We start from the raw sequence: 25,890 nt of genomic DNA on the forward strand, positions 1-25,890 counted from the left end.
AATGGAAAGAGAAAAATCGGCTGGTCGTGAAGGGGTTAAAAGCCTCCTATCTGTGCAACTTTCAGAATTGAAGACAGCTGACAATATGCTTAAGAATATTTTTCAGAATGGTTTCCATACCTCCAGGTCTTGGTTTCAGGATAAGATCTATCATTTCATTCCAGTTACTCTGAAGAATGGCTCTTGGGGAAAAAAAAAAAATAAATAAATAATATAATAATAATAATAATAATAATAATAATAATAATAATAATAATAATAATAATAATAATAATAATAATATTAATAATATTAATACAGCAATTTAAAAAGAAAAAAATAAATGTTCTTAAATTTGACAACTTACCTTCCCACCTGATAGGTAGGAACAGCAGTCGTTCCAAATCTTTGCATGCCATAGTAATTAATAAATCCAATATCCCTGAGAGAAGTCATGGCTTGCTCCACTTGATCATCTGTGCCGGTAATATTTCTGCCAAAAGACATTAGATATGTAAAAATTATGTTTTGATAGCAGCTTCTGTTTCTTTTTTTGTATATATATACACACACACACACACACACACACACACACACACACATTTATTAAGAAATACACAGAAGTACAACTGAATTTTCTATTGAGAGATGTTATGAAATACTTTACCTTAAAACAACTGTGAAGTGATTTCCTTGGAGCTCACCCAATTTCAGAGGATTCTTCTGGTATGTGAAGTTTCCCAATTTGAAGTTCATTAAACATTTGTTTAGATGAGCTAGTCTTTGTGCGGTTATTCTGTAAAAGAAACAAATTGCATGCGCAATTCAATATCACAAATGGTTAAAAGGTCATCAGAAAAACAGCAATTGCAGAATAACTACAACATTTTAGACTTGATTTAGAAATACTTAACATTATATTTTTTCCCTTTTTACTTTAATATTAATTTTTTTATTTTTAAAATGTTGCCACAAGTAGGATTTTTCCTTCTAAAAGGGATATTCCAATCCAAAGATGATTGGTGGGGTTTTAATTGGCAGAATGGGTCACTTCTGTCCCCACATTGAGCACAGCAGTTGTGCACATGCTCGACTGCCATTCCATCGATTCTCCATTGAGACTCCGGCTGTTGTGGAGAGTGGAACCAACCAGCCAAAATTATTTCTGCTCATTATTATCATTATTTTATATTAATTTTTATCACTTAAAAAGCTATATCCAGGACTTAAAAAACAAAAATGTGCTTAAGGACTAACAGGATGGGACAGACGACGTCATGCCGATTGATATCTGACTCTCCCACTGTTTAACTGAGGGAGCTGGCTAAAATCAGTATGATGTCGGCTGTCCCGGCCCATCTGCAGAGCAGAGCAGATGAGAAGCTGCCTCTCTTATGACAAAGCCACTGTATAGCGGGCAGCAGTGGTCTGTGACCACTCTGTGCCAGTGAAGAACAACTCTGGGCACAACAGACAGGTAGGTGGCAACTATCTGCCTATTCGTGCTTAGACGAAGGGAATTTTGTTTACTTACCGTAAATTCCTTTTCTTCTAGCTCCAATTGGGAGACCCAGACAATTGGGTGTATAGCTTCTGCCTCCGGAGGCCACACAAAGTATTACACTTAAAAGTGTAAAGCCCCTCCCCTTCTGCCTATACACCCCCCGTGCCTCACGGGCTCCTCAGTTTTGGTGCAAAAGCAAGAAGGAGGAAAAGTTATAAATTGGTTTAAAGTAAATTCAATCCGAAGAAATTTCGGAGAACTGAAACCACTGAACATGAACAACATGTGTACACAAAGAACAACAGCCCGAAGGGAACAGGGGCGGGTGCTGGGTCTCCCAATTGGAGCTAGAAGAAAAGGAATTTACGGTAAGTAAACAAAATTCCCTTCTTCTTTGTCGCTCCATTGGGAGACCCAGACAATTGGGACGTCCAAAAGCAGTCCCGGGTGGGTAAAGTAAAACCTCGAAATAGAGCCGTAAAACGGCCCCTTCCTACAGGTGGGCAACCGCCGCCTGAAGGACTTGCCTACCTAGGCTGGCATCTGCCGAAGCATAGGTATGCACCTGATAGTGTTTCGTGAAAGTGTGCAGGCTCGACCAGGTAGCTGCCTGACACACCTGCTGAGCCGTAGCCTGGTGCCGCAAGGCCCAGGACGCACCCACGGCTCTGGTAGAATGGGCCCTTAGCCCTGAGGGAACTGGAAGCCCAGAAGATCGGTAGGCTTCGAGAATAGGTTCCTTGATCCACCGAGCCAGGGTTGATTTGGAAGCCTGTGACCCTTTACGCTGGCCAGCGACAAGGACAAAGAGTGCATCCGAGCGGCGCAGGGGCGCCGTACGAGAAATGTAGAGTCTGAGTGCTCTCACCAGATCTAACAAGTGCAAATCCTTTTCACATTGGTGAACTGGATGAGGACAAAAAGAGGGTAAGGAGATATCCTGATTGAGATGAAAAGGGGATACCACCTTAGGGAGAAATTCCGGAACCGGACGCAGAACCACCTTGTCCTGGTGAAACACCAGGAAAGGGGCTTTGCATGACAGCGCTGCTAGCTCAGACACTCTCCGAAGTGATGTGACTGCTACTAGGAAGGCCACTTTCTGCGAAAGGCGTGAGAGAGGAATATCCCTCATTGGCTCGAAAGGTGGTTTCTGAAGAGCCATCAGCACCCTGTTCAGATCCCAGGGTTCTAACGGCCGCTTGTAAGCAGGGCTGTGGAGTCGGAGTCGGAGTCGTGGAGTCGGAGTCGGAGCTCATTTTGGTGGAGTCGGAGTCGGAGTCGGTATAAAATGCACCGACTCCGACTCCTAAAATATATAATAAATTGGGGACAGGAGTGCAATGCAGAATGTGCTGAATATTTTACTAAATAATAACATTTAGTATAATGCTTATATTTAAGTGAAACATTTATTGTAGTACAATGTGAACATCAGACATTTAATTGTTTTTATGATACAATAATCAAGATATTTGGATAGAACATAAAATATTTATTGGAATACAACTTTAGAACACAAAAAACTAATAAATTGTAAATATGTAATATATATATATATATATATATATATATATATATATATATATATATATATATATATATATACACACACAAGATATATATGTAATCTACTGTATATTACATAGTGTATTACATATTTACAATTTATTACAGTTTTTTGTGTTCTAAAGTTGTATTCCAATAAATATATTTTATGTTCTATCCAAATATCTTGATTATTGTATCATAAAAATTATTAAATGTCTGATGTTCACATACACATATTCATGTACTACAATAAATTTTTCACCTAACTATAAGCAATATATGTAGGAGTCGGAGTCGGAGCCGGAGTCAGAGCCGGAGTCGGTGCAAGAGAATTTGAGGAGTCGGAGTCGGAGTCGAAGGTTTGGCTTACAGACTCCACAGCCCTGCTTGTAAGGAGGGACTATGTGACAAACCCCCTGCAGGAACGTGCGGACCTGTGGAAGTCTGGCTAGGCGCTTCTGAAAGAACACAGAGAGCGCTGAGACTTGTCCCTTAAGGGAGCTGAGCGACAAACCTTTTTCCAATCCGGATTGAAGGAAGGAAAGGAAAGTGGGCAAGGCAAATGGCCAGGGAGAAAAACCCTGATCAGAGCACCAAGATAAGAATATCCTCCACGTCCTGTGGTAGATCTTGGCGGACGTTGGTTTCCTAGCCTGTCTCATAGTGGCAATGACCTCTTGAGATAACCCTGAAGACGCTAGGATCCAGGACTCAATGGCCACACAGTCAGGTTGAGGGCCGCAGAATTCAGATGGAAAAACGGTCCTTGAGACAGCAAGTCTGGTCGGTCTGGTAGTGCCCACGGTTGGCCCACCGTGAGATGCCACAGATCCGGGTACCACGAGCTCCTCGGCCAGTCTGGAGCGACGAGGATGGCGCGGCGGCAGTCGGACCTGATCTTGCGTAACACTCTGGGCAACAGTGCCAGAGGAGGAAACACATAAGGGAGTTGAAACTGCGACCAATCCTGAACTAAAGCGTCTGCCGCCAGAGCTCTGTGATCTTGAGACCGTGCCATGAATGTCGGGACCTTGTGGTTGTGCCGGGACGCCATTAGGTCGACGTCCGGCATCCCCCAGCGGCAACAGATCTCCTGAAACACGTCCGGGTGAAGGGACCATTCCCCTGCGTCCATGCCCTGGCGACTGAGAAAGTCTGCTTCCCAGTTTTCTACGCCCGGGATGTGAACTGCGGATATGGTGGAGGCTGTGGCTTCCACCCATAGCAGAATCCGCCGGACTTCCTGGAAGGCTTGCCGACTGCGTGTTCCGCCTTGGTGGTTGATGTAAGCCACCGCTGTGGAGTTGTCCGACTGAATTCGGATCTGCTTGCCTTCCAGCCACGGCTGGAACGCCTTTAGGGCAAGATACACTGCCCTTATCTCCAGAACATTGATCTGAAGGGAGGACTCTGGCTGAGTCCAAGTACCCTGAGCTCTGTGGTGGAGAAAGACCGCTCCCCACCCTGACAGGCTCGTGTCCGTCGTGACCACAGCCCAGGATGGGGGCAGGAAGGATTTCCCCTTCGACAGAGAAGTGGGAAGAAGCCACCACTGAAGGGAAGCCTTGGCTGCCCGAGACAGGGAGACGTTCCTGTCGAGGGACATCGACTTCCTGTCCCATTTGCGGAGAATGTCCCATTGAAGTGGACGCAGATGAAACTGCGCAAAAGGAACTGCCTCCATTGCTGCTACCATCTTCCCTAGGAAGTGCATGAGGCGCCGCAAGGGGTGTGACTGGCCTTGAAGGAGAGATTGCACCCCTGTCTGCAGTGAACGCTGTTTGTCCAGCGGAAGTTTCACTATCGCTGAGAGAGTATGAAACTCCATGCCAAGATATGTCAGTGATTGGGCCGGTGTCAGATTTGACTTTGGAAAATTGATGATCCATCCGAAACTCTGGAGAGTCTCTAGAGCAATGCTCAGGCTGTGTTGGCATACCACTTGAGAGGGTGCCTTGACAAGCAGATCGTCTAAGTAAGGGATCACCGAGTGTCCCTGAGAGTGCAGAACTGCTACTACTGTTGCCATGACCTTGGTGAAGACCCGTGGGGCTGTCGCCAAAGCCGAAAGGCAGTGCCACGAACTGAAGGTGTTCGTCCCCTATGGCGAAACGCAGGAAGCGCTGATGCTCTGGAGCAATCGGTACGTGGAGATAAGCATCTTTGATGTCGATTGATGCTAGAAAATCTCCTTGGGACATTGAGGCGATGACGGAGCGGAGCGATTCCATCCGGAACCGCCTGGTTTTTACATGTTTGTTGAGCAGTTTTAGGTCCAGAACAGGACGGAAGGATCCGTCCTTTTTCGGCACCACGAACAAGTTGGAGTAAAAACCGTGACCCTGTTGCTGAAAAGGAACAGGGATCACCACTCTTTCTGCCTTCAGAGTGCACACTGCCTGAAGAAGAGCATCGGCTCGCTCGGGGGGCGGCGATGTTCTGAAGAACCGAGTCGGAGGACGAGAGTTGAACTCTATCCTGTAACCGTGAGACAGAATGTCTCTCACCCAACGGTCTTTTACCTGTGGCAGCCAGGCGTCGCAAAAGCGGGAAAGCCTGCCACCGACCGAGGATGCGGTTTGGGGAGGCCGAAAGTCATGAGGAGGCCGCTTTGGGAGCGGTTCCCCCGGTGGTCTTTTTAGGACGTGACTTAGACCGCCATGAATCGGAGTTCCTCTGATCCTTCTGAGGCCTTTTGGACGAGGAGAATTGAGACCTGCCCGCGGACCGAAAGGACCGAAACCTCGATTGTACCTTCCGTGGTTGAGTTCTGTTTGGTTTGGACTGGGGTAAGGATGAGTCCTTTCCCTTGGATTGTTTAATGATTTCATCCAATCGCTCACCAAACAGACGGTCGCCAGAAAATGGCAAACCGGTTAAGAACTTTTTGGAAGCAGAGTCTGCCTTCCATTCACGTAGCCACATGGCCCTGCGGACTGCCACCAAATTGGCGGATGCTACCGCCGTACGGCTCGCAGAGTCCAGGACAGCATTAATGGCGTAGGACGCAAACGCCGACGCCTGAGAGGTTAAGGACACCACTTGCGGAGCAGACGTACGTGTGACTGCATTAATCTGCGCATGACAAGCTGAGATAGCTTGGAGTACCCATACGGCTGCGAATGCTGGAGCAAAAGACGCGCCGATAGCTTCATAGATGGATTTCAACCAGAGCTCCATCTGTCTGTCAGTGGCATCTTTGAGTGAAGCCCCATCTTCCACTGCAACTATGGATCTAGCCGCCAGTCTGGAGACTGGAGGATCCACCTTGGGACACTGAGCCCAGCCCTTGACAACGTCAGGGGGGAAGGGATAACGTGTATCCTTAAGGCGCTTGGAAAAACGCTTATCTGGACAAGCTCGGTGTTTCTGGACTGCCTCTCTGAAGTCAGAGTGATCCAGAAACGTACTCAATGTACGCTTGGGAAACCTGAAACGGAATTTCTCCTGCTGAGAAGCTGACTCCTCAATTGGAGGAGCTGGGGGAGAAATATCCAACACCTGATTGATGGTCGCTATAAGGTCATTCACTATGGCGTCACCTTCAGGTGTATCTAGGTTGAGAGCGGCATCAGGATCAGAATCCTGATCTGCTACCTCCGCTTCATCATCCAGAGAGTCCTCCTGCTGAGACTCCGAACAGTGTGATGAGGTCGAGGGAATTTCCCAGCGAGCCCGTTTAGGCGGCCTGGGACTGCGGTCCGTGTCAGAGACCTCACCCTGGGACCTATGGGTCACCCCAGGAGCACTTTGCTGCTCCAACTGAGGGGGGCCTGGGGTCAATGATTGAACAGTGCCCGTGGCCTGAGTCACCGGTCTGGACTGTAAGGCTTCTAGTATCTTAGCAGACCATTTATCCATACTCTCAGACAGTTTGTCAGCAAATACTGCAAACTCCGTCCCTGTCACCTGGACAGTGGTAGCAGGTGGTTCCACCTGGGCCACCAGTAGCAGAGGCTCCGGCTGAGTAAGTGCCACAGGGGCCGAGCATTGCACACAATGAGGATCGGTGGAACCTGCCGGTAGTATAGCCGCACATGAGGTACAGGTTGCAAAGTAAGCCTGTGCTTTGGCACCCTTGCTTTTTGCGGACGACATGCTGTTGTCTCCTCTGAGTACAATCCAGGAGGGTATATAGCCAAAAATCAACAGTGCGACCGTACAGTGTAAATGTATAGCATATAAGCATATATATATATATGTACACTTCGGCACTCAGTGGGGCCAGCACCCAGGTGCTGCTTACCGACCGCTCAAAGCGGTTGTGTGATCACCAGATTCCCTTGCCTGGGCCTCCCAGAGCCGTGTTGTCTCTCCTCTCCAGCGTCAGAAGTGCTGACAGGAATGGCTGCCGGCGTTCTGTGGGGAGGAGGGGGCCGTGGGCGTGCCCTAGAAAGTGCGGGAATCTGATGCCCCACTGAGCTGAGTGAGGGGGGAGGAGGATACAGAGTATGCTCCAGCCCTCAGCGCTGACGTCCTGTGCAGCGTCCCGCCCTTCCCCTGACTGGCAGGCCTGGGGGCGGGAATATGCGATACTAGGCCGCAAAAGCCGGGGACTAAAGTTATAAGCGCGGCCGGCAAATAAGCGCGGCCGGCGCGGTAGTCCCCGGCGCACTAACACACCCAGCAGTGCTGCAGTGTGTATGGCACAAGCGCTCCATGCGCGGTCCCCCAGGGGGACACAGAGTACCTCACAGTAGCAGGGCCTTGTCCCTGACGATACCCGGCTCCTGTCCAGCAGATTCCCCAGGGGCTGCGGAGGGAGCACGGTCTCAGTGCCTGGAGACCGATTAGGATCCCACTTCACCCAGAGCCCATTAAGGGATGGGGAAGGAAAACAGCATGTGGCTCCTGCCTGTGTACCCGCAATGGGTACCTCAACCTTAACAGCACCGCCGACCAGAGTGGGGTGAGAAGGGAGCATGCTGGGGGCCCTGTTATGGGCCCTCTTTTCTTCCATCCGACCTAGTCAGCAGCTGCTGCTGACCAAGATGTGGAGCTATGCGTGGATGTCAGCCTCCTTCGCACAAAGCATGAAAACTGAGGAGCCCGTGAGGCACGGGGGGTGTATATGCAGAAGGGGAGGGGCTTTACACTTTTAAGTGTAATACTTTGTGTGGCCTCCGGAGGCAGAAGCTATACACCCAATTGTCTGGGTCTCCCAATGGAGCGACAAAGAAACACTTTTTTTTTTAAAGACCCGTATATACCCTTTAATTTTGAACAGAATGAAAAAGCTTCTCCACTACTAATTTAACCACCTTTCACATGTCTTAACTCTTCCTAATAATCAGTTTTCTAATATATTTCTACCTGCCCTGCTTCTGAAAGCTTATCTCTGTGTGGGTCACCAAGTTTTCTGTTGTGATGCAGCCACTCCTACTCCCGATCTGGGGACCAGAATTGGGAGAGCCGAGTAGCGCACATCACTGGTAGGGTCGGAGCTACCTCTCCATGAGTTACAGCAGTCTGAGCGCGCATGCTCAGATCAGACGTCATTCTCCTCCTCTGCCTGGATCTTGCTGAAGCTTTGAAGTGCCTTCCTTTCACCTGCCAAGCACTGTGATGTGCTGATGAGCATTAGAAGGCATATAACAGGGCTTGTAAGCTGAAGGGACGTCACTTCAATATTTTGGCAGAGTCAGTTTGCACCACACATGACCACGCTCAGATCAGACTTCACTCTCCTCCTCTCCCTGGACCCTGGTGAAGCTTTGTAGTGCCTTCAAAACTTCAGCAGGATCCAGAGGAGGAGAGTGAAGTCTGATCTGAGCTTGCATGCTCAGACTGCTGACTCTCACTGAGAGGTGACACCACCTTGACCAATGACGTGCGCTACTTACTGTAGTTTAACCGATTCCGGTCCCCAGAAGTAGCAGTGGCTGCATCACAGTAGGGGAATATAGCAGCTACACAGAGATAAGCTTACAGAAGCAGGGCAGGTAATAGAAGTATATTAGAGACCTGATTATTAAAAAAGTTAGGACATATGAAAGGGGGATAAATTACTAGTGGAAGACCTCCAAGTATGTTGAGCAGAATCTACTGTTAATATGCATTATGATAGGACTTATTGTAATATATATTATCTTTACTGGCTAATCTAAACAGTATAATTTACTGATTTTTATAAAGTTTGCAAAAAGTAAATCATACTGCTGTTAATCAGCCTTAAGTATTTTAATGAGAATAAATAAATGTACTTTGATCAACAGCTCCCCCACGCACAATATATCTCAGCAGCCCCATACACAGCATGATACCCCAACCTGGGCTGTAGAGTCGGAGCTCATTTTGGTGGAGTCGGAATAAAATGCACCGACTCCGACTCCTAAAATATATAATAAATTGGGGACAGCAGTTCAATGCAGAATGTGTTGAATATTTTTTCATATGAATTTGGGAAAGTTATGAAATGTCCTATAACTGTCTGTTCTATTCCTAATCTAAGGCTGCATTCACACACAGCGTTTTTGCTGCGATCTTTGAGGATATGTTTTTCAGCTGCAAAAGTAGATCAGCTTTTTTAAAAAACCGCATCACCTGAAAGGTTTTTGAGCTCATAAATAATGCTTTCAATAGCAAAAGCAGATCAGAAAAACGCCACAAACTGACATTCTTTGTGAGGAACCATTTTTAACGGCTCCAGTTTCTCCAGTGGAAAACGTTCTGCAAGATTACGAACTCCAAAAAGAACAGGTTCTTGCCATTGTAATGGACAATGCTTCAAACATGATAAGTACAATTAAACTGATGAATGAAAATAATGAACAACAGCTAGAAGAAAATTTAGGATTCAATATGTGTGAGATGGAGCCACAGCACTGTTCATGTAACTGAGGAACAAACAGATATTACAACAGAACAGCAAAATGATACGTAGTGTGAAAGCAGCCTAATCCTAAAGTCTTTTTAACATGCGTCCTGAACGGTTTTTTGCTGCAAAAGCGGATCCTGTTTTTACAGCAAAAAATGCATGCAAACGCATGTGTTACTTTGCAGGATCCTGTCACTGGATGTTTAGGGGCGGGCATTGGAGTCATGTGATCGGGAGTGAGGGGAACTGAACGTGAGACTGGGAGCCGGCATCTGACAGCTGCGAGGCTCATAACCAAGGTAAACATCGGGTATACTTGCTTGGATACCCGATATTTACTTTGGTTACGAGCTTCTGCAGCTGCTAGGAGCCGGGCTCCCTGCACATGTTACCAACGTAAACATCGGGTAACTAAGATAAGTGGTTACCCGATATTTACCTTGGTTACGAGTGTCCGCAGCTCTCAGGTAGGGGGAGGGAGGGGGAGAGACAGAGAGAGAGGGAGGAGAGAGAGGGGGAGAGAGATAGACTGATCACAGAGGCTGGCTTCTGGGCATGCTCAGTAGAGCAAGCAGGATCCTGCCTATCAGCATGCCAGCGTTCACCTGCGTTTGCGTGCTGTTTAGTCAGGATCCAGCAATTTGCAGAAGTTGGACGCAGCTCAAAAACGCTACAAGTAGCGTTTTTGAAAGATGTTAAAAAACTGCAAGTCGCTGGATCCTCACTATAACGCACGCAAACGCAGGTGAACGCATGTTAACGGGAGTCCATTGCAAATGCATTGAAATGAAAACGCATTTGCACTGGATCCGTTTCTGCATTAAAAAAACGTTCAGGACGCATGTTAAAAAGACGTAGTGTGAAAGCAGCCTTAGATGATCTTGTTGAAGCTGCTTCAAAACACTTTCATATTCATTAGATGCGCTGTGTTGTGCACACGCTGCAGCTGGCAGTAAGAGATAGTTTGCAAAAGGGACATGCTGGAAATCTGATTGGAAAAGTGAGGAAACTGGTTATTGCCACCAGAACCCCTAAAATTGATTCCATCTTGAAGAGACGTGCTGGGAAAGAGGCAATTGTCGATCAAGCCACTCGATGGGGCAGCACTTATTTAATGATTGAGCGATTGCTTGAACTAAAACAGTTTCTTATAGATATAGCAAACCCTCAGGTAACGCTAAATAAAGGTCAATGAACACAGGTGGCTGAATTGAAGGAATTGCTTAAGCACCCATTTACCGTGACTAAAAAAATAACAAGCTAAGGATTTAACTCCTGGCATTTTCACAAGGGAGTGGAAGAACTTGCTATTTTGCCTGTCCCAAAGAGGAGGTTTAATCACAGATGGCATTTCTGCTTCAATGAAACGGAGAGAGACAGCTATTGGAAAATAAAATTCTTCTGGCAGCTGTTTATGTGGACCCAAGGCATCGTATACTGCTTGATGATCAACAGCTTACTAAAGGAAAAGAAGCTTTGAGTGAGGTAGCAGTTAGGATGAGAGACATACAGGACTGCCAGGAACAAGAGGACTTGGGTTCTAAAGTTGTATTCCAATAAATATATTTTATGTTCTATCTAAATATCTTGATTATTGTATCATAAAAAAATAAATGACTGATGTTCACATTGTACTACAATAAATTTTTCACTTAACTATAACCAATATATGTGGGAGTCGGAGTTGGAGTCATGGAGTCTGAGTCGGTGCAAGGGAAATTGAACAGTCGGAGTCGCAGGTTTGGTTTCCCGACTCCACGGCCCTGACCCCAACAGCACTTCATACACACAGAATGATGCACCCACAGTCTCTCAACTTCATACACAGTATGATGCTTTCACAGAAAGTATGATGCTTTCACAGAAAGTATGATGCTTTCACAGAAAGTATGATGATCCCATAACCCCCTGCAAACTATGATGGTCCCACTGCCTCCCCTCACACACAGTAAAAGGTCCTCACACAGAATTATAGGCCCAACATAACAAAATAAAACAACTCACCTTACATTGTGCCCTCTGATGTGCGGCTGCACTCACTACATGTGTACTGAATTTATGCACAGCGCAATCTGGTGACAAAATCATGCCCTGTGAGCAGAGACTCATTCACTTAGGCTGGGGCCACACGAGCATTATTGCGAGTGCATCGCATGACACTCAGCTCTCGCTCTGCTGGAGTGTAAGCAGAGTGTCATGCCACTGTGATGCGATCCGAATACAGCTGCGGAGGAGAAGGAGGGCGCTGCTGAGGAGGGGGAGGGACTAATCTCCCCATCTGCATTATCAGCTGATGCGTATATTTCACTGCACTCCACTGTAATGCAAGTGTGATGATTCTCTTGCACCCAGAGACTTGTATGGGTGCGAGTGAAAACTAATCAGATTAAACCCGCAGTATACTCCAATTGTTTTCTTGGTCCCATTAGGGCTGAAAAAAAAAAAAAATCACTCATTGGAGTGGCCCCATAGAGTAACATTGGTCCGAGTGGAATGCGATTTTTTTTATCGCATTTTGCTCGCTCTGTTTTACTTACCTTGTGTCCTTCGCATCAGGCTGAAAGATGGAACAGGGAGCTGGTGGCTTCCTGTTCCATCTCTGTATTCACTGGTATCTACATTCTGAGGATGCAGATACTGGTGAAGCGGAGATGCTGGGCAGGTAGCAGACAAGTGGTGCTTGGCCTGTACCAGTCCATGGGTTGGATAGCAAACGCTAAAAAGGTCCAGATGTAACCCATGAGCCACTTTGTCCAGTTCTGCTCTTTGGGAATGTCAGCGATAGCAGAGTAAACATAACACTAAGCAGTTTATTAATGCATTAACAAAATCATAAAAATAAAATAAATTGGTAAAATGAACACACTACACATGTATGTGTTACAACTGCATTATAAAAAAGAAGACATTATTTACAAATGATGTCAATGATTAAATCAAATATAGGAATTTGTGGAGAAAGTTCCAACTAGCTGATATAGAAATGACTTACTTCAGAACTGCAATTGCTTGAACAGTGATAGCCCTTTTGTCCTTGGTCCCCATGTAAGAAAATATGTTGGGTTTAACTCTGTCTCAAAATGAAACATGACAAAACATAAATATTATAAAGTCTTAATACCTGCCAATGCTATGAATTGGAAGCTATGCTGTTCAGGTTTGAGTCGATTTGTTATAAGAAAGTATGACAGGTTGTAAAATTCTCAAGAACTGGTCTATACAGAATCATTAAATCGGGAAGTATATTAGTAATTAATATAATGTAAATACGTCTCAATATCCAGCATTCAAATCTTTAACCCTCGGATGGGATTAATGTGCCTGACAGGCGCTTCTCTTCTACTTTCATTTCTCCCTCACCAGATTTTCAGGAAATCCCCTCTCTCCAGGTAGTCTCCTGGCTCTAGCTGCTGTGTGAAACCTGATACCACAGTTGGTATGCAGAGCTTCAGGAGGGCAGATATACCTATGCTGGTTTCTCAGGTTCATTGTTCCCTAACACATCACACATTATAAGGTTGCTCTTGCTCTTTGCTCGGCAAATGTGTTTTTTCTGGGGAAACTTCAGGATCTAATTCTGAATAATTATGTGTGTAATATTATTGAAATTATGTTTTTTTCCAAATATTTTTCTCTTTTTAATAACTGTTATGTGTTATAACTGGGGGCAATTTGGTGGGAGTTTTGAAATGTGTGTATTTCAGAGTTATTACTTTTATGTTGAGTAAATGGGTTTGTTTTGCACCTGATAATGTGTAGTCTCTTTTATTGCATCCCTATGAAGGTCTCTGATCACTTTTAGATCACTGAAATTGCAAAAATTTGATATAGGTATTTTTCTAGCCTGCGCCTGACAGGCACATTATTCCCAAACTCGTTATTAAAGATATTGTTCCTACCAGAGGGTTAAGAAAATTTAACTACACCAATCCTGAAAAAAGTACAGACCTTAAAAATTTGGAAAGCACATTAATGGCGTCCATCGTGTCCTTGTTTTCTTTGTACAGCACAAAATGGCAAAAGCTCCCCCTGGATTTTGGCCAAGAATGTTTACGTGGATCTTGAAATAGAGGAAAAAAAAAATAAATGCAAGATAGTAAACAAATGTTATGTCAGAAACATATTGGTGTAACTTGGAGTTAAAAAAAAAAGTAAAATAAAAAAAATAAATAAAAAAATTTATATATATATATATATATATATATATATATATATATATATATATATATATATATATATATATATATATATATATATATATATATATATATATATATATATATATATATATATATACACAATCCAATATAAAACAAATGGCCCTATTGAGTACACAAAACAATATACAGAACTTGCACAGTTTGTTGCAAAGAAAGCATTGCTGTTATATCACCAGATATATGTGTTGGCATTTCCATTTGGTGTACTCAGGAGCATGAAATGCCAGCTTTGCTTACCTGACGGCGTTCTGACCTCTGTCCAAGCGTATAGCATTAAGAGCACAAGAAAGTAATGTTTAAATTCTACTTCTGTTAAATGTTTATCGGGGGTGGACATGCAAAGAACTATGGCTGCATGGTCATTCCACTTTTTAGGGTACAATGGCATCCAGCAAATGCGTGGCAGGTCGCAATGGTCTGAGAAGCGGGAATAGGCTGTGAGAAAATGAACCCTTGCTAAAAGTATCAGGAATTTTGTTCTGTAGGCATTCTATGGCTTACGGTTGGATAACACACACCTATATTTTACAACACATTTGCCTTATTAGATTAGAAATTAAGATCTGTTTTTTTTTCTCAGGCTAAAGACACCATATACCAATCTATTAAACCCCATTTAAGAGACTGTTCAATGAAAACACTTTCACCTATCCATAAGAGCTTGCTGATCAGGGGATGTCCCACTGCTGGGATCGGCAGAACAAGGATAAATATATATTTTTTTTAAGCGGAAGGTAAACGTTTATCCCAATAATAAATAAAGCAGCAGGTCAGACACCTCACCACAACTCCATTCATTCTCTATGGGACTGCCGGAAAAAGCACTTGACAGGCACAGACAGAGAGAATGAATTAAACAGTGGTCAAGATGCCGCTCCATTCTAACGTGTTTTTCCGATTGGTGCGGGTGCCAGCTGTCGTACTTCACCAGTCAACACTTGGCTAGTGGATAGGTGATAACTTGTTTTCACTGGATAACCCCTGTAAGACCAGCAATTAAAAAGGTGCATGCTGCATTCACAGCAGAAAATCCTAAATGATGTGACGTGAGCGGGCAAGATGGATGCAAACAGAGCTTCTTGAAGAATGCAAATCTCCTAGTGAAGTCTCAACAGGTATAGGTTTTGGTGAGAGTGCCATGCATATAATAACAATGGGTTATTCTAATACGGGTCTACACATTTTAACTGGGTGACAGAAAAAAAAAAAAAAAAAAAAAAAGGATTGTCCCTAGATGAGGATTTGAACAAGCCTTATTTTTTACACTGAAATTTAGGATACATAACCAATTACATAGATTTGTTCCATTATTAGGCTGCTTTCACACATCTGTTTTTTTGCTGAGCGGCACAATCCAGCGCTTTGCAGAAAAAACGCAACCATTTTTTTTTTGCCGCCGGTTGCGTTTTTTCCCGTATAGACTTGCATTAGCGCCGTATTGTGCCGCATGGCCTCACGTTACGTCCGGTTTTTGCCGGATGCGGCATATTTAGCCCATGCGGCGGCCGGATGGAATGTTGGCTGGCACATTTTTGTGTGCGGCTAAAAAACCGCATTGCGCCGGATTTACAATGCAAGCTTATGGACGCCGGATGCGTTTTTATGCACTGCGCATGCTCAGTATCAAGCCACATTCGTCAAAAAACGGACAGGCCGCATGGAAAAACTTATGCAACGGATCAGTTTTCTTCGCCGCATCCGTTGCATAGGTTTTTGAGCCGGATTGAGCCGCACTGCAAAAACCGGATGTGTGAAAGCAGCCTTATGTGACCTATAACTTAAATGAAATGAGCTGCTGTAGTTAATAAAGAAGTTGTCAGTACAGAACCTACATAATAGAGGACATGCATATCACAAGTGCCAGACTTCTACATTTCCCAAAGAATGATAGCAATTATATTGCTCAATGGAAAACACTGATGGAATTTAGAAAAAAATGCACCACTGCTCATAGGCATGCAAAACACCTCATGCTTAAGGCATGCAGTCACATCATACAATCCTAAGGTCTTGCTGATTGCAAGTTCAGGTACTCAGCAATAGCAGGACATTGAAAAAGCTGTACTACCAAACAAGCTCAGAAATGTCAGGAGAGAGAACAGTTGTAGATCACCAAATACATACAACAAATTCTTACTAAAAAGCAGAGGCCTGTACATTGTAATAAGAACAAAAATACAAAAACAGATTTAAATGACCTAAGCACAAGGATGAAAATGTGCTATTTACAATTACAGCCACTAGGTGCCATGTGCCATGTTAAAGGGGTTGTCCACTACTAGGATAACTAATTCCCCATGTTTGCCACAGTTAAAGTAAAAACGCTTATACTCCCCTCCCATGCTGGTGCAGTTCCAGCACTTGCTCTCCTGGGGATCATGTGAGGGTGTTACGTCACACGAGTCCTGCGACTGCTCAGCATCTGCCTCACTGTCCCCACCTTCAGATATATAAGTGATGAACAGGGATTGAGTGGCCAGCCGCAGCTCCCACTTCCTCTTGATCACATCCAAAGGAGGGAACACTGAGGCAGATGCTGATTAATTGCGGAGCTCTTGTGACATAACCTCACGTGAGCCCTGGGTGAGAGAGTATCGACACAGGCATGGGAGGTGAGAAAAAGTTGGGGGTTTTTTGTTTTTAACATGGGCAAACGTGGACTCAGGAGAGGTTGTCCAAGTAGTGGAAAACCCCTTTCAAAATATTTTTCACTGCTCTAAAGAATCTAAAAATGAAAGAAAAAGAATCCATTTTTCCAATAGACTTGACTTTAAAGGGGTTGTCCACTACTCAGACAACTCCATTCCTATGTTTAACCCCAACAAAATAACATCACCTAAACAAACCACAATAGCTGACATCTTTTCAGCGGTATCACCACTGGCTCTCCAGGGGCTCACGTAACATTGCAATGCTAAACAATCACTGCAGCCAACCAACAATAGCTTTGCTCTCCCCTCCTTTGAACAAATCAAGACATCTAGAGAAAGAGCTGTGACTGTTCTCCAACTTCCTCCAGATGTCTGATTCCATATATAGGCCAGGGGAGCAAAGCCAGCGCTAACTGGCTGCAAGAATCACGTGGCAAGATCATGTGAGCCCTGGGAGAGCCAGTGCTGATACCGCTGGAATGGCGCTGGAAGTGAAGGCGAATACAGATATTGTTTTTATGTTGGGGGAAATATAGGGATGGAGAACACGTTGTTCGAATAGTAGTGATCTGATTTAATGCTGATCTACGTGTCTCCATTGATTGGACGCATACATAGCTGTTTGAGAAAAGATTCATTTCAAGGGCTTATTCATAAACCCCTGATTGTTCTTGTATGCAAAATAATGGGCACTGTTTCAATAGTGGTTTTTTTTTTATCAGAGTTTCATTAGTTTGGCCTGTGTCTCTTTTTTCCCCATTAGAGTTTGGTCAGAGTTTGATCAGATGACAAAAAACACGCATGTGACGGATGCATTGTAAATAGTTTGATAATAAAGGCAACGGATTCCTGAGAAATAACGTGTTGCGTTCTTTTAGTTTTCTGTAGCCAAGAGAGACAGAGACAGAGAGAGACAGAGACAGAGAGACCCCATCATCACCGCACACACCGGCACTACCACCCCCATCATCACCGCATACACGCAGGCACTACAGCCTCCATCATCACCGCACACACCGGCACTACCGCCCCAATCATCACCGCACACACCGGCACTACCGCCCCCATCATCACCGCACACACGCAGGCACTACAGCCCCCATCATCACCGCACACGCAGGCACTACCGCCCCCATCATCATCGCACACACCGGCACTACCGCCCCCATAATCACCGCATACACGCAGGCACTACCGCCCCCATCATCACCGCACACACCGGCACTACCACCCCCATCATCACCGCATACACGCAGGCACTACAGCCCCCATCATCACAGCACACACCGGCACTACCGCCCCCATCATCACCGCACACACAGGCACTACCGCCCCCATCATCACCGCATACACGCAGGCACTACAGCCCGCATCATCACCGCACACACCGGCACTACCGCCCCCATCATCACCGCACACACGCAGGCACTACCGCCCCCATCATCACCGCACACACGCAGGCACTACTGCCCCCATCATCACCGCATACACGCAGGCACTAATGCCCCCATCATCACCGCACACACGCAGCCACTACCGCCCCCATCATCACCGCACACACGCAGGCACTACCGCCCCCATCATCACCGCGTACACGCAGGCACTACCGCCCCCATCATCACCGCGTACACGCAGGCACTACCGCCCCCATCATCACCGCATACATGCAGGCACTACCGCCCCCATCATCACCGCATACACGCAGGTACTACCGCCCCCATCATCACCGCATACACGCAGGCCCTACCGCCCCCATCACAGCATACACGCAGGCACTACCGCCCCCATCATCACCGCATACACGCAGGCACTACCGCCCACACACAGGCACTACCGCCCCCATCATCACTGCACACATGCAGGCACTACCCGAGTGACGTCACCGCTGACAGCGCAATGCACTTCAGTTGCTCCATGGAGCTCACAGGAGCGGCGGTGTTCTAAGGCAGATCCTGTCAGCATCATGTAGCAGAGCTGAAAGAGTCATGGGACCTCTGTGGATTACGTTGGAGCTGGTGGGGTAATAGGGGATTTTAATAAAGTGGTGAAAGAGGGTGTTTTTTCCATAGCGGCGGATTGTGACGAATGCAAGTTTGACAGTAGCCTCAGCCAGCTTGATTTGAATTTATAAATCGGGCAAGTCTTGGTGTTGCTAGACTTAGAAATGTTGCACCAAGCTGGCAGATAGCCGTGAGCCACACCTCATGTGTACAAGAGCCACAGGTTTGGGATCCCTGCAATAGACTATCATAAGTACAAGTGCTCTCAGTGAAAAACACTACTATCATTTGCACAAGAAGCACAGGTGTGACGCAGCCTCAACTTGTATCTTATTGACTCAAATCCCTGCACATTCTGGGCTTAACAGTCAAAGGAGTGGTCATAATAAGTGACTGACGGCTTCCTTGTAAAGGATGTATGCAGAGGTAGCAGTCAATGATTAGGACTTCCACCTTAACTGCAAAGTCCAGAAAGGAGCAGAGATTTCAATGTACACAATACAATACTGGATCTTTACTTACAAAGCTTTATTTCTACAATATGTTTAGCTCCCCTGCCTTATTCCTTTCTGTTGGCAGCTGAAACTACATGTTCAATATAGCTCTAGTGACCCCTGCACAAAAGACTACTACCAAAGCAAAAAAATAAATCACGTGATACATAAACAAAGGCATAGATGATGAAGACCAGAATAATTTTCACCTCTACAAGTCAAACCAGACATCAAATATTGGGTTAAATTTTGGGAACCAACGTTTATGAGAAACGTATCTGAGAAGGGTGACCAAAGCCACTAAAGAATTAGAGGATGGCAGTAACAACACAGGTTTTCAATGTTGGGGTTGTTCTGTTCCGTAAAGAAAGCTTAGAGGTGATGCAACTACAATGAACACAAAAAGCACATAGTACAGAACTTTCTAATGATCATATTGTAACTAAGCAAGTAACCTTCACAAAGAGGAATCCCCTTTGTATGGAGGTGGAAAAAAAAAAAAAAAAAAGGAGGAGGACCGACATCATAGAAGGGGATTCTTTACTGTAACTGCACTATGTAGCTCTCAACCTCCCAATGTTGTGACCGTCAATTCATTACTCAATTTCAAGACAGGCTTGGATGTCCTACTTGATATCATTACAAACGTTCTGGAGAAAGGTTGCTTTATTCTGCCATATTTGGAGTCAGGGAGTAATATCCCTCCAATATAGATCAATTAGACAAGGCCTTCTAAAGAATCTTGCTTTCTTTGGATCAACATGGCAGGATTACAGGTCGGGTGTGTGAAACAGTGTCTAATTTTTCTCAAATTTAAAAAGTATGTAACACAAATATCCTGTTCTACATCTATAATGGACGAAGCCAGAAATGTCTGTCTCCACAAGCCAGGCTGTCAACACAGTGATAAAAAACAGGAGAACCTGGAGTAATGAATAGTGCAAAACAAATCACAAACTTTATTTAAATACAAGAAGGACAAAGACACAAAAGGAAAGATGGCAATAATAAGACACCATAAAAACATCAATGGGGGGGGGGGGGGAGGAGAGGGTATGACCCCAAGATGGGACGAGGGGATAACAGTATAGAAAAAAATCCAAGATGAGGTAGAATCAAAAAGTGGATGTTAACTACAAAATACTGCAGATGAAGTATAGATGTGATGTCATAGCCCTAATCTCCGGAGATTAAGGGGGCTTATCTGCATGGGGGTCCCTTCCTTGGGGACTTGAGGTCTATTGCATTCAGCACTTTACATCTGCTTTATTTGTTATTAGCCATCATATCTGCATTTTACTGGTCCAATAGCTGGGATGTGACATCTACATTGCATTTCTAGCCTCTTTTAGATAACATCTATTTTCTATATTAACTGCACTTTGCACTTTGTTTACCTCCTTAGGCTGTTATATCTGTATTTTACCTGCTATAAATATCAGCTAGGACGTCCCATCTAAACTTCATCTGCAGTATTTTGTAGTTAACATCCACTTTTTGATTCTACCTCAACTTGGATTTTTTTCTATAGTTATCCCCTCGCCCCATCTTGGGGTCATACTCTCTCCTCCCCCCATTGATGTTTTTATGGTGTCTTATTATGGCCATCTTTCCTTTTATGTGTCTTTGTCCATCTTGTATTTAAATAAAGTTTGTGATTTGTTTTGCACTATTGATTACTCCAGGTTCTCCTGTTTTTATCATATGCTAAGGAGTATGTGCTAGGCACGGGCAGTGCCCCATTGTGGGCACCCGTGTCTTATAATATGATCAGTCACGGTTATGAGGTATATTTTTCTCATTGTTAACACAGTGAGACTAAACCTATAATCACCAGTAAAAGGTTCCCCACCTTCTCACAAGCAGAAATGGAGCTGCATACTGATCTCATGGGCACAGGAACAATACCAAAGTGATCACCATTACCAGAAAAGTACATTAAAGGTGTGCTAAACGGCTCAAACTCTAACTGCAACATTACTTCAAGGTACAGGTCAGATCAAAGCTTGTCAGCTTGGAAATATAATCAGAATGTACAGCTCCTCTAGACAAGATGGCCACTTTACATTTTATGGATTCCCATGTAGGCAGAATCTGAGCACTCAAGTCTTTCTAGCTCAATTTATTTAAGCTCAATTTATTTATGCAGTGTTAGGCCTTTGATCTCCCTATAAAATAGATTAGAAAATGTGAAGAGGCAACCCACAGCAGTGGCTAGAGAACCTGTATAAAACACTGCGTTTGTATCACAAGGTAAACTTGTCATGCCATGGTCTCCAATACAAGGACAACCCTTTCTCATTCCCCATTAAAATAAAAAAAAAAAACAACAAAAAAGCTTATGTCCATTGATGACGCTCACTGTCCCAGAGCTCACGTGAGGCTGTGACATCTCGCGAGCCCAATTACTGCCGGCTTCTCTCTCCCCCACCTTCAGATGTATGAGTAATCAGCGGGAAGTGAGTGGCCAGCCGCAGCTCTCACTTCCTGTTGATTACTCATACGTCCGCAGGCGGTGACAGATGTCCGTAATTGGTAGCGGGCTAGTTGAGGTCACAAACTCATGCGAGACCCAGGAATATGAATATAGACACTGCTAGAACCACGCCAGCCAAGAAGGGGAGTATAAGCTTTACTTTGATGGGTCCAAACATGTGGAATGAGCAGAGGTTGTTCAAGTAATGGTCAACCAAGTAAACTTTTAAATTTTTTTTTTTTTTTTACAAGAAGCAAGCCAAATGCAATTTAAAAGTGTTGTTTATTACTGGACTACTGCTTCTTAATAGCTTCAATGTGCATCAAATAAAAAAAAAAACAACAAAAAAACCCCCACTGTATTTATTATTTTTTATTCCCCCTTTAAGCCATGACAATTTATGACCTAAAAATCAAATCACCAATATATTTCTGGGGAGTTCAACTAGTAAAAGTAACATCAATATTGGTACTTTGCAGTCTCCAAATCAATAAAGACAGACAACCCCTTTTCAAATGCAGTGCACCCCAATGTAAATTAAAAAAAACAAACAAAACATATACCGGCTGCACCAAGTCTCCCAGGGCTCAGGTGACATTGTTGTGAATTGTGAGCGCAGCAGTCAGCGTCCTCTAATAGACAGAAGTTCTCCCACTTCCCTGGATGTCCAAGATTCATCTGAGGAGCTTTGAACTGATTAGCAGATGCTGACTGACTGCAGCACTCATACGGCACAACAATGTCATACAAGCACCAGGAGACCCAGTGCAGACATTCCTAGAACACAGCCGATAATGGAGGTGTTTTTTTTTTTTTTTTTTTTTTTAATTTTACATACAGTATATAAAAAAAGAAGTCTGAGTTAGTAGACAACTTTAATACAGCCTGATATAATCTTATTTGTAATTTTTGCTCACCTTGTTATGGTGAAAAGACAAGGGTTTACCAACAGTATCTTTTGGGCACCAATGATTTATTACCTATGCTCTGGATAAATGTTGTTGGGGGGGGGGAAACCTGTACCGATATACAAATACACTAACATACCAGTAACTTAATTTGTAGATAAGAGCGGGTGTAAGCACATGTGCTAAGATGACTGAAAAATGTAGAGTTTGTCTGAATGACCGATATGTTTAAAATGGTTACTGTCAACACAGCAAGAAAATATAACAAACCATGTAGTACAGTATGTTACAAAAGTGAGTACACCCCTCACATTTTTGTAAATATTTTCTTTTCATGAGACAACACTAAAGATATGACACTTTCATACAATGTAAAGTAGTCAGTGTCCAGCTTGTGTAACAGTATAAATTTGGTGTGCCCTCTAAATAACACACAGCCATGAATGTCTAAACCGATGGCAACAAAAAAAGAGAATTTTGTTTACTTACCGTAAATTCTTTTTCTTATAGTTCCGTAATGGGAGACCCAGACCATGGGTGTAAAGCTTCTGCCTCCGGAGGACACACAAAGTACTACACTAAAAAGTGTAGCTCCTCCCTCCTAGCATATACACCCCCTGGATAACCAAATATAGCCAGTTTAGTGCAAAAGCTGAAGGAGGACAGCCACCCACAAGTAGAAATAGAGCAAAAAACCGGAACAACCGGAGCCTCTGTCTACAACAACAGCCGGTGAAAACACACGGAACAAGAAAACTGCCAACAGGCAACAGGGAGGGTGCTGGGTCTCCCATTACGGAACTATAAGAAAAAGAATTTACGGTAAGTAAACAAAATTCTCTTTTTCTTCATCGTTCCTTATGGGAGACCCAGACCATGGGACGTCTCAAAGCAGTCCATGGGTGGGAATAAACAGAAAACTGAGAAGTAGGCGAAACCTAACTTCACAAATGGGCGACAGCCGCCTGAAGGATGAGTCTGCCTAAGCCCGCATCTGCCGAAGCATGAGCATGCACTTGGTAGTGCTTCGAAAAGGTATGCAGACTAGTCCAAGTGGCAGCCTGACAGACCTGCTGAGCCGTAGCCTGGTGCCTGAAAGCCCAAGAGGCACCGACAGCTCTGGTCGAGTGTGCCTTGATCCCCGGCGGGGGAGGCACCGGAGTACACTGGTAGACATCGGAAATGGCCGACCTAATCCAACGAGCTAGGGTCGGCTTAGAAGCCGAGAGGCCCTTACGCCGACCTGAGGTCAGCGCAAAAAGAGAGGTGCACCGCCTAAGAGCAGCGGTGCGAGAAACATAGATCCGGAGCGCCCGCACCAGATCCAGAGTATGCAACGCTTTTTCAAAGCGATGAACAGGAGGCGGACAAAAGGAAGGCAAGGAAATGTCCTGGTTAAGGTGGAAAGGAGATACCACCTTAGGAAGAAAGTCCGGAGTCGGACGGAGAACCACCTTGTCTTGATGAAAAACCAAAAAAGGTGACTCCGAAGAGAGAGCAGCCAAATCAGAGACTCTCCTGAGGGAAGTTATGGCCACTAGAAAGACCACTTTCTGTGAAAGACGAGACAAAGAAACCTCCCTAAGTGGCTCAGAAGGGGGTTTCTGCAAGGCTGTGAGGACCAGATTAAGGTCCCAGGGATCCAAAGGCCGCCGGTAAGGCGGAATGCTGTGAGATGCGCCCTGCATGAAGGTGCGCACCTGAGCCAGCCGGGCGATACGCCGCTGGAACAATACTGACAGAGCCGAGACCTGTCCCTTGAGGGATAGTCCTAGCTGCAGACCGGACTGTAGAAAAGACAGAAGGGTCGGCAGGGAAAAAGGCCAAGGAGCATGGCCGGAAGAGCGACACCAGGACAGGAAAATTCTCCAGGTCCAGTGATATATCTTGGCCGAGGAAGACTTCCGAGCCCGAGTCATAGTGGAGATGACTTCAGGAGGGATACCAGAAGTCGTGAATATCCAGGACTCAAGAGCCACGCCGTCAATCTAAGAGCCGCAGAATTCTGGCGGAAAAACGGACCTTGTGAGAGAAGGTCTGGACGGTCCGGAAGATGCCACGGCACCTCCACGGACAGATGGAGCAGGTCTGGGTACCAAGCTCGCCTGGGCCAGTCTGGAGCAATGAGAATGACCCGACGGCCCTCCATTCTGATCTTGCGCAGGACTCTGGGCAAGAGAGCTAGAGGGGGAAACACGTAAGACAGACGAAACTGGGACCAATCTTGAACCAGCGCGTCCGCTGCAAAGGCCTGAGGATCGTGGGAGCGAGCCACGTAAATCGGAACCTTGTTGTTGTGCCGGGATGCCATTAGATCCACTTCCGGAGTGCCCCACTTGCGGCAGATTGTCCGAAACACTGCCGGATGCAGAGCCCACTCGCCGCTGTCCACAGTTTGACGGCTGAGATAATCTGCCTCCCAGTTTTCCACGCCTGGGATGTGGACTGCGGATATGGAGGACTTGGAGTCCTCCGTCCATTGAAGGATGCGTTGAACCTCCAACATTGCCAGGCGGCTGCGTGTCCAGCCCTGGTGATTGATGTAGGCAACCGCTGTCGCGTTGTCTGACTGGACTCGAATGTGCTTGCCCACCAACAGATGGTGAAAGGCTAAGAGAGCTAGAAGCACAGCTCTGATTTCCAGCACATTGATCGAGAGGGCTGATTCGGACTGAGTCCAAGTGCCCTGCGCTCTGTGGTGGAGATATACTGCTCCCCAACCGATGAGACTGGCATCCGTGGTGAGGATCACCCAGGACGGGGCCAGGAAGGAGCGTCCCTGAGACAGAGAGAGGGGCCGAAGCCATCACTGAAGGGAGCCCCTGGTCTGTGGCGACAGAGCCACCAACCTGTGCAAGGAGTAAGTTCGCTTGTCCCAACAGCGGAGAATGTCCAGCTGCAGATGGAACTGGGACGCAGATGGAACTGGGCAAAGGGAACCGCTTCCATTGACGCCACCATCTGACCCAGCACCTGCATTAGGTGCATGATGGAGTGACGGCGAGACCTCAGCAAGGAGCGCACCGCCAGATGGAGGGACTGCTGTTTGACTAAGGGCAGCTTTATAAGTGCCGGCAAAGTCTCGAACTGCATCCCTAGGTACGTGAGACTCTGGGTCGGAGTCAGAGTGGACTTGGGTAGATTGACAAGCCACCCGAACTGGACTAGAGTGGCGAGAGTGAGCGAGACACTCCGCTGACAGTCTGCACTGGATGAAGCCTTGACCAGAAGGTCGTCCAGGTAAGGAATCACTGCCAACCCCTGGAGGTGCAGAATCGCAACCACTGCTG

General features: G+C 45.5%; 1 protein-coding gene across 2 annotated transcripts in view; it reads right to left on the bottom strand.

Annotated features, from left to right (window-relative positions):
- Positions 1-25,890, bottom strand: part of PUS7 (pseudouridine synthase 7) — an 85,145-nt gene that overhangs the window by 21,638 nt on the left and 37,617 nt on the right. The window contains exons 6-11 of one of the 2 annotated variants that reach the window (XM_075345170.1): positions 14,309-14,326; positions 13,800-13,911; positions 12,844-12,921; positions 647-775; positions 347-472; positions 121-182 (exon numbers count right to left, since the gene is read on the bottom strand). In XM_075345170.1, coding sequence (XP_075201285.1) covers positions 121-182; positions 347-472; positions 647-775; positions 12,844-12,921; positions 13,800-13,911; positions 14,309-14,326 — 525 coding nt within the window. The remainder of the gene's footprint in view (positions 1-120; positions 183-346; positions 473-646; positions 776-12,843; positions 12,922-13,799; positions 13,912-14,308; positions 14,327-25,890) is intronic. The other variant, XM_075345171.1, reaches the window with a different exon arrangement.

This window comes from Anomaloglossus baeobatrachus, chromosome 4 (genome assembly GCF_048569485.1).
Source record: "Anomaloglossus baeobatrachus isolate aAnoBae1 chromosome 4, aAnoBae1.hap1, whole genome shotgun sequence".
In the NCBI taxonomy this organism is placed as follows: Eukaryota; Metazoa; Chordata; class Amphibia; order Anura; family Aromobatidae; genus Anomaloglossus; species Anomaloglossus baeobatrachus.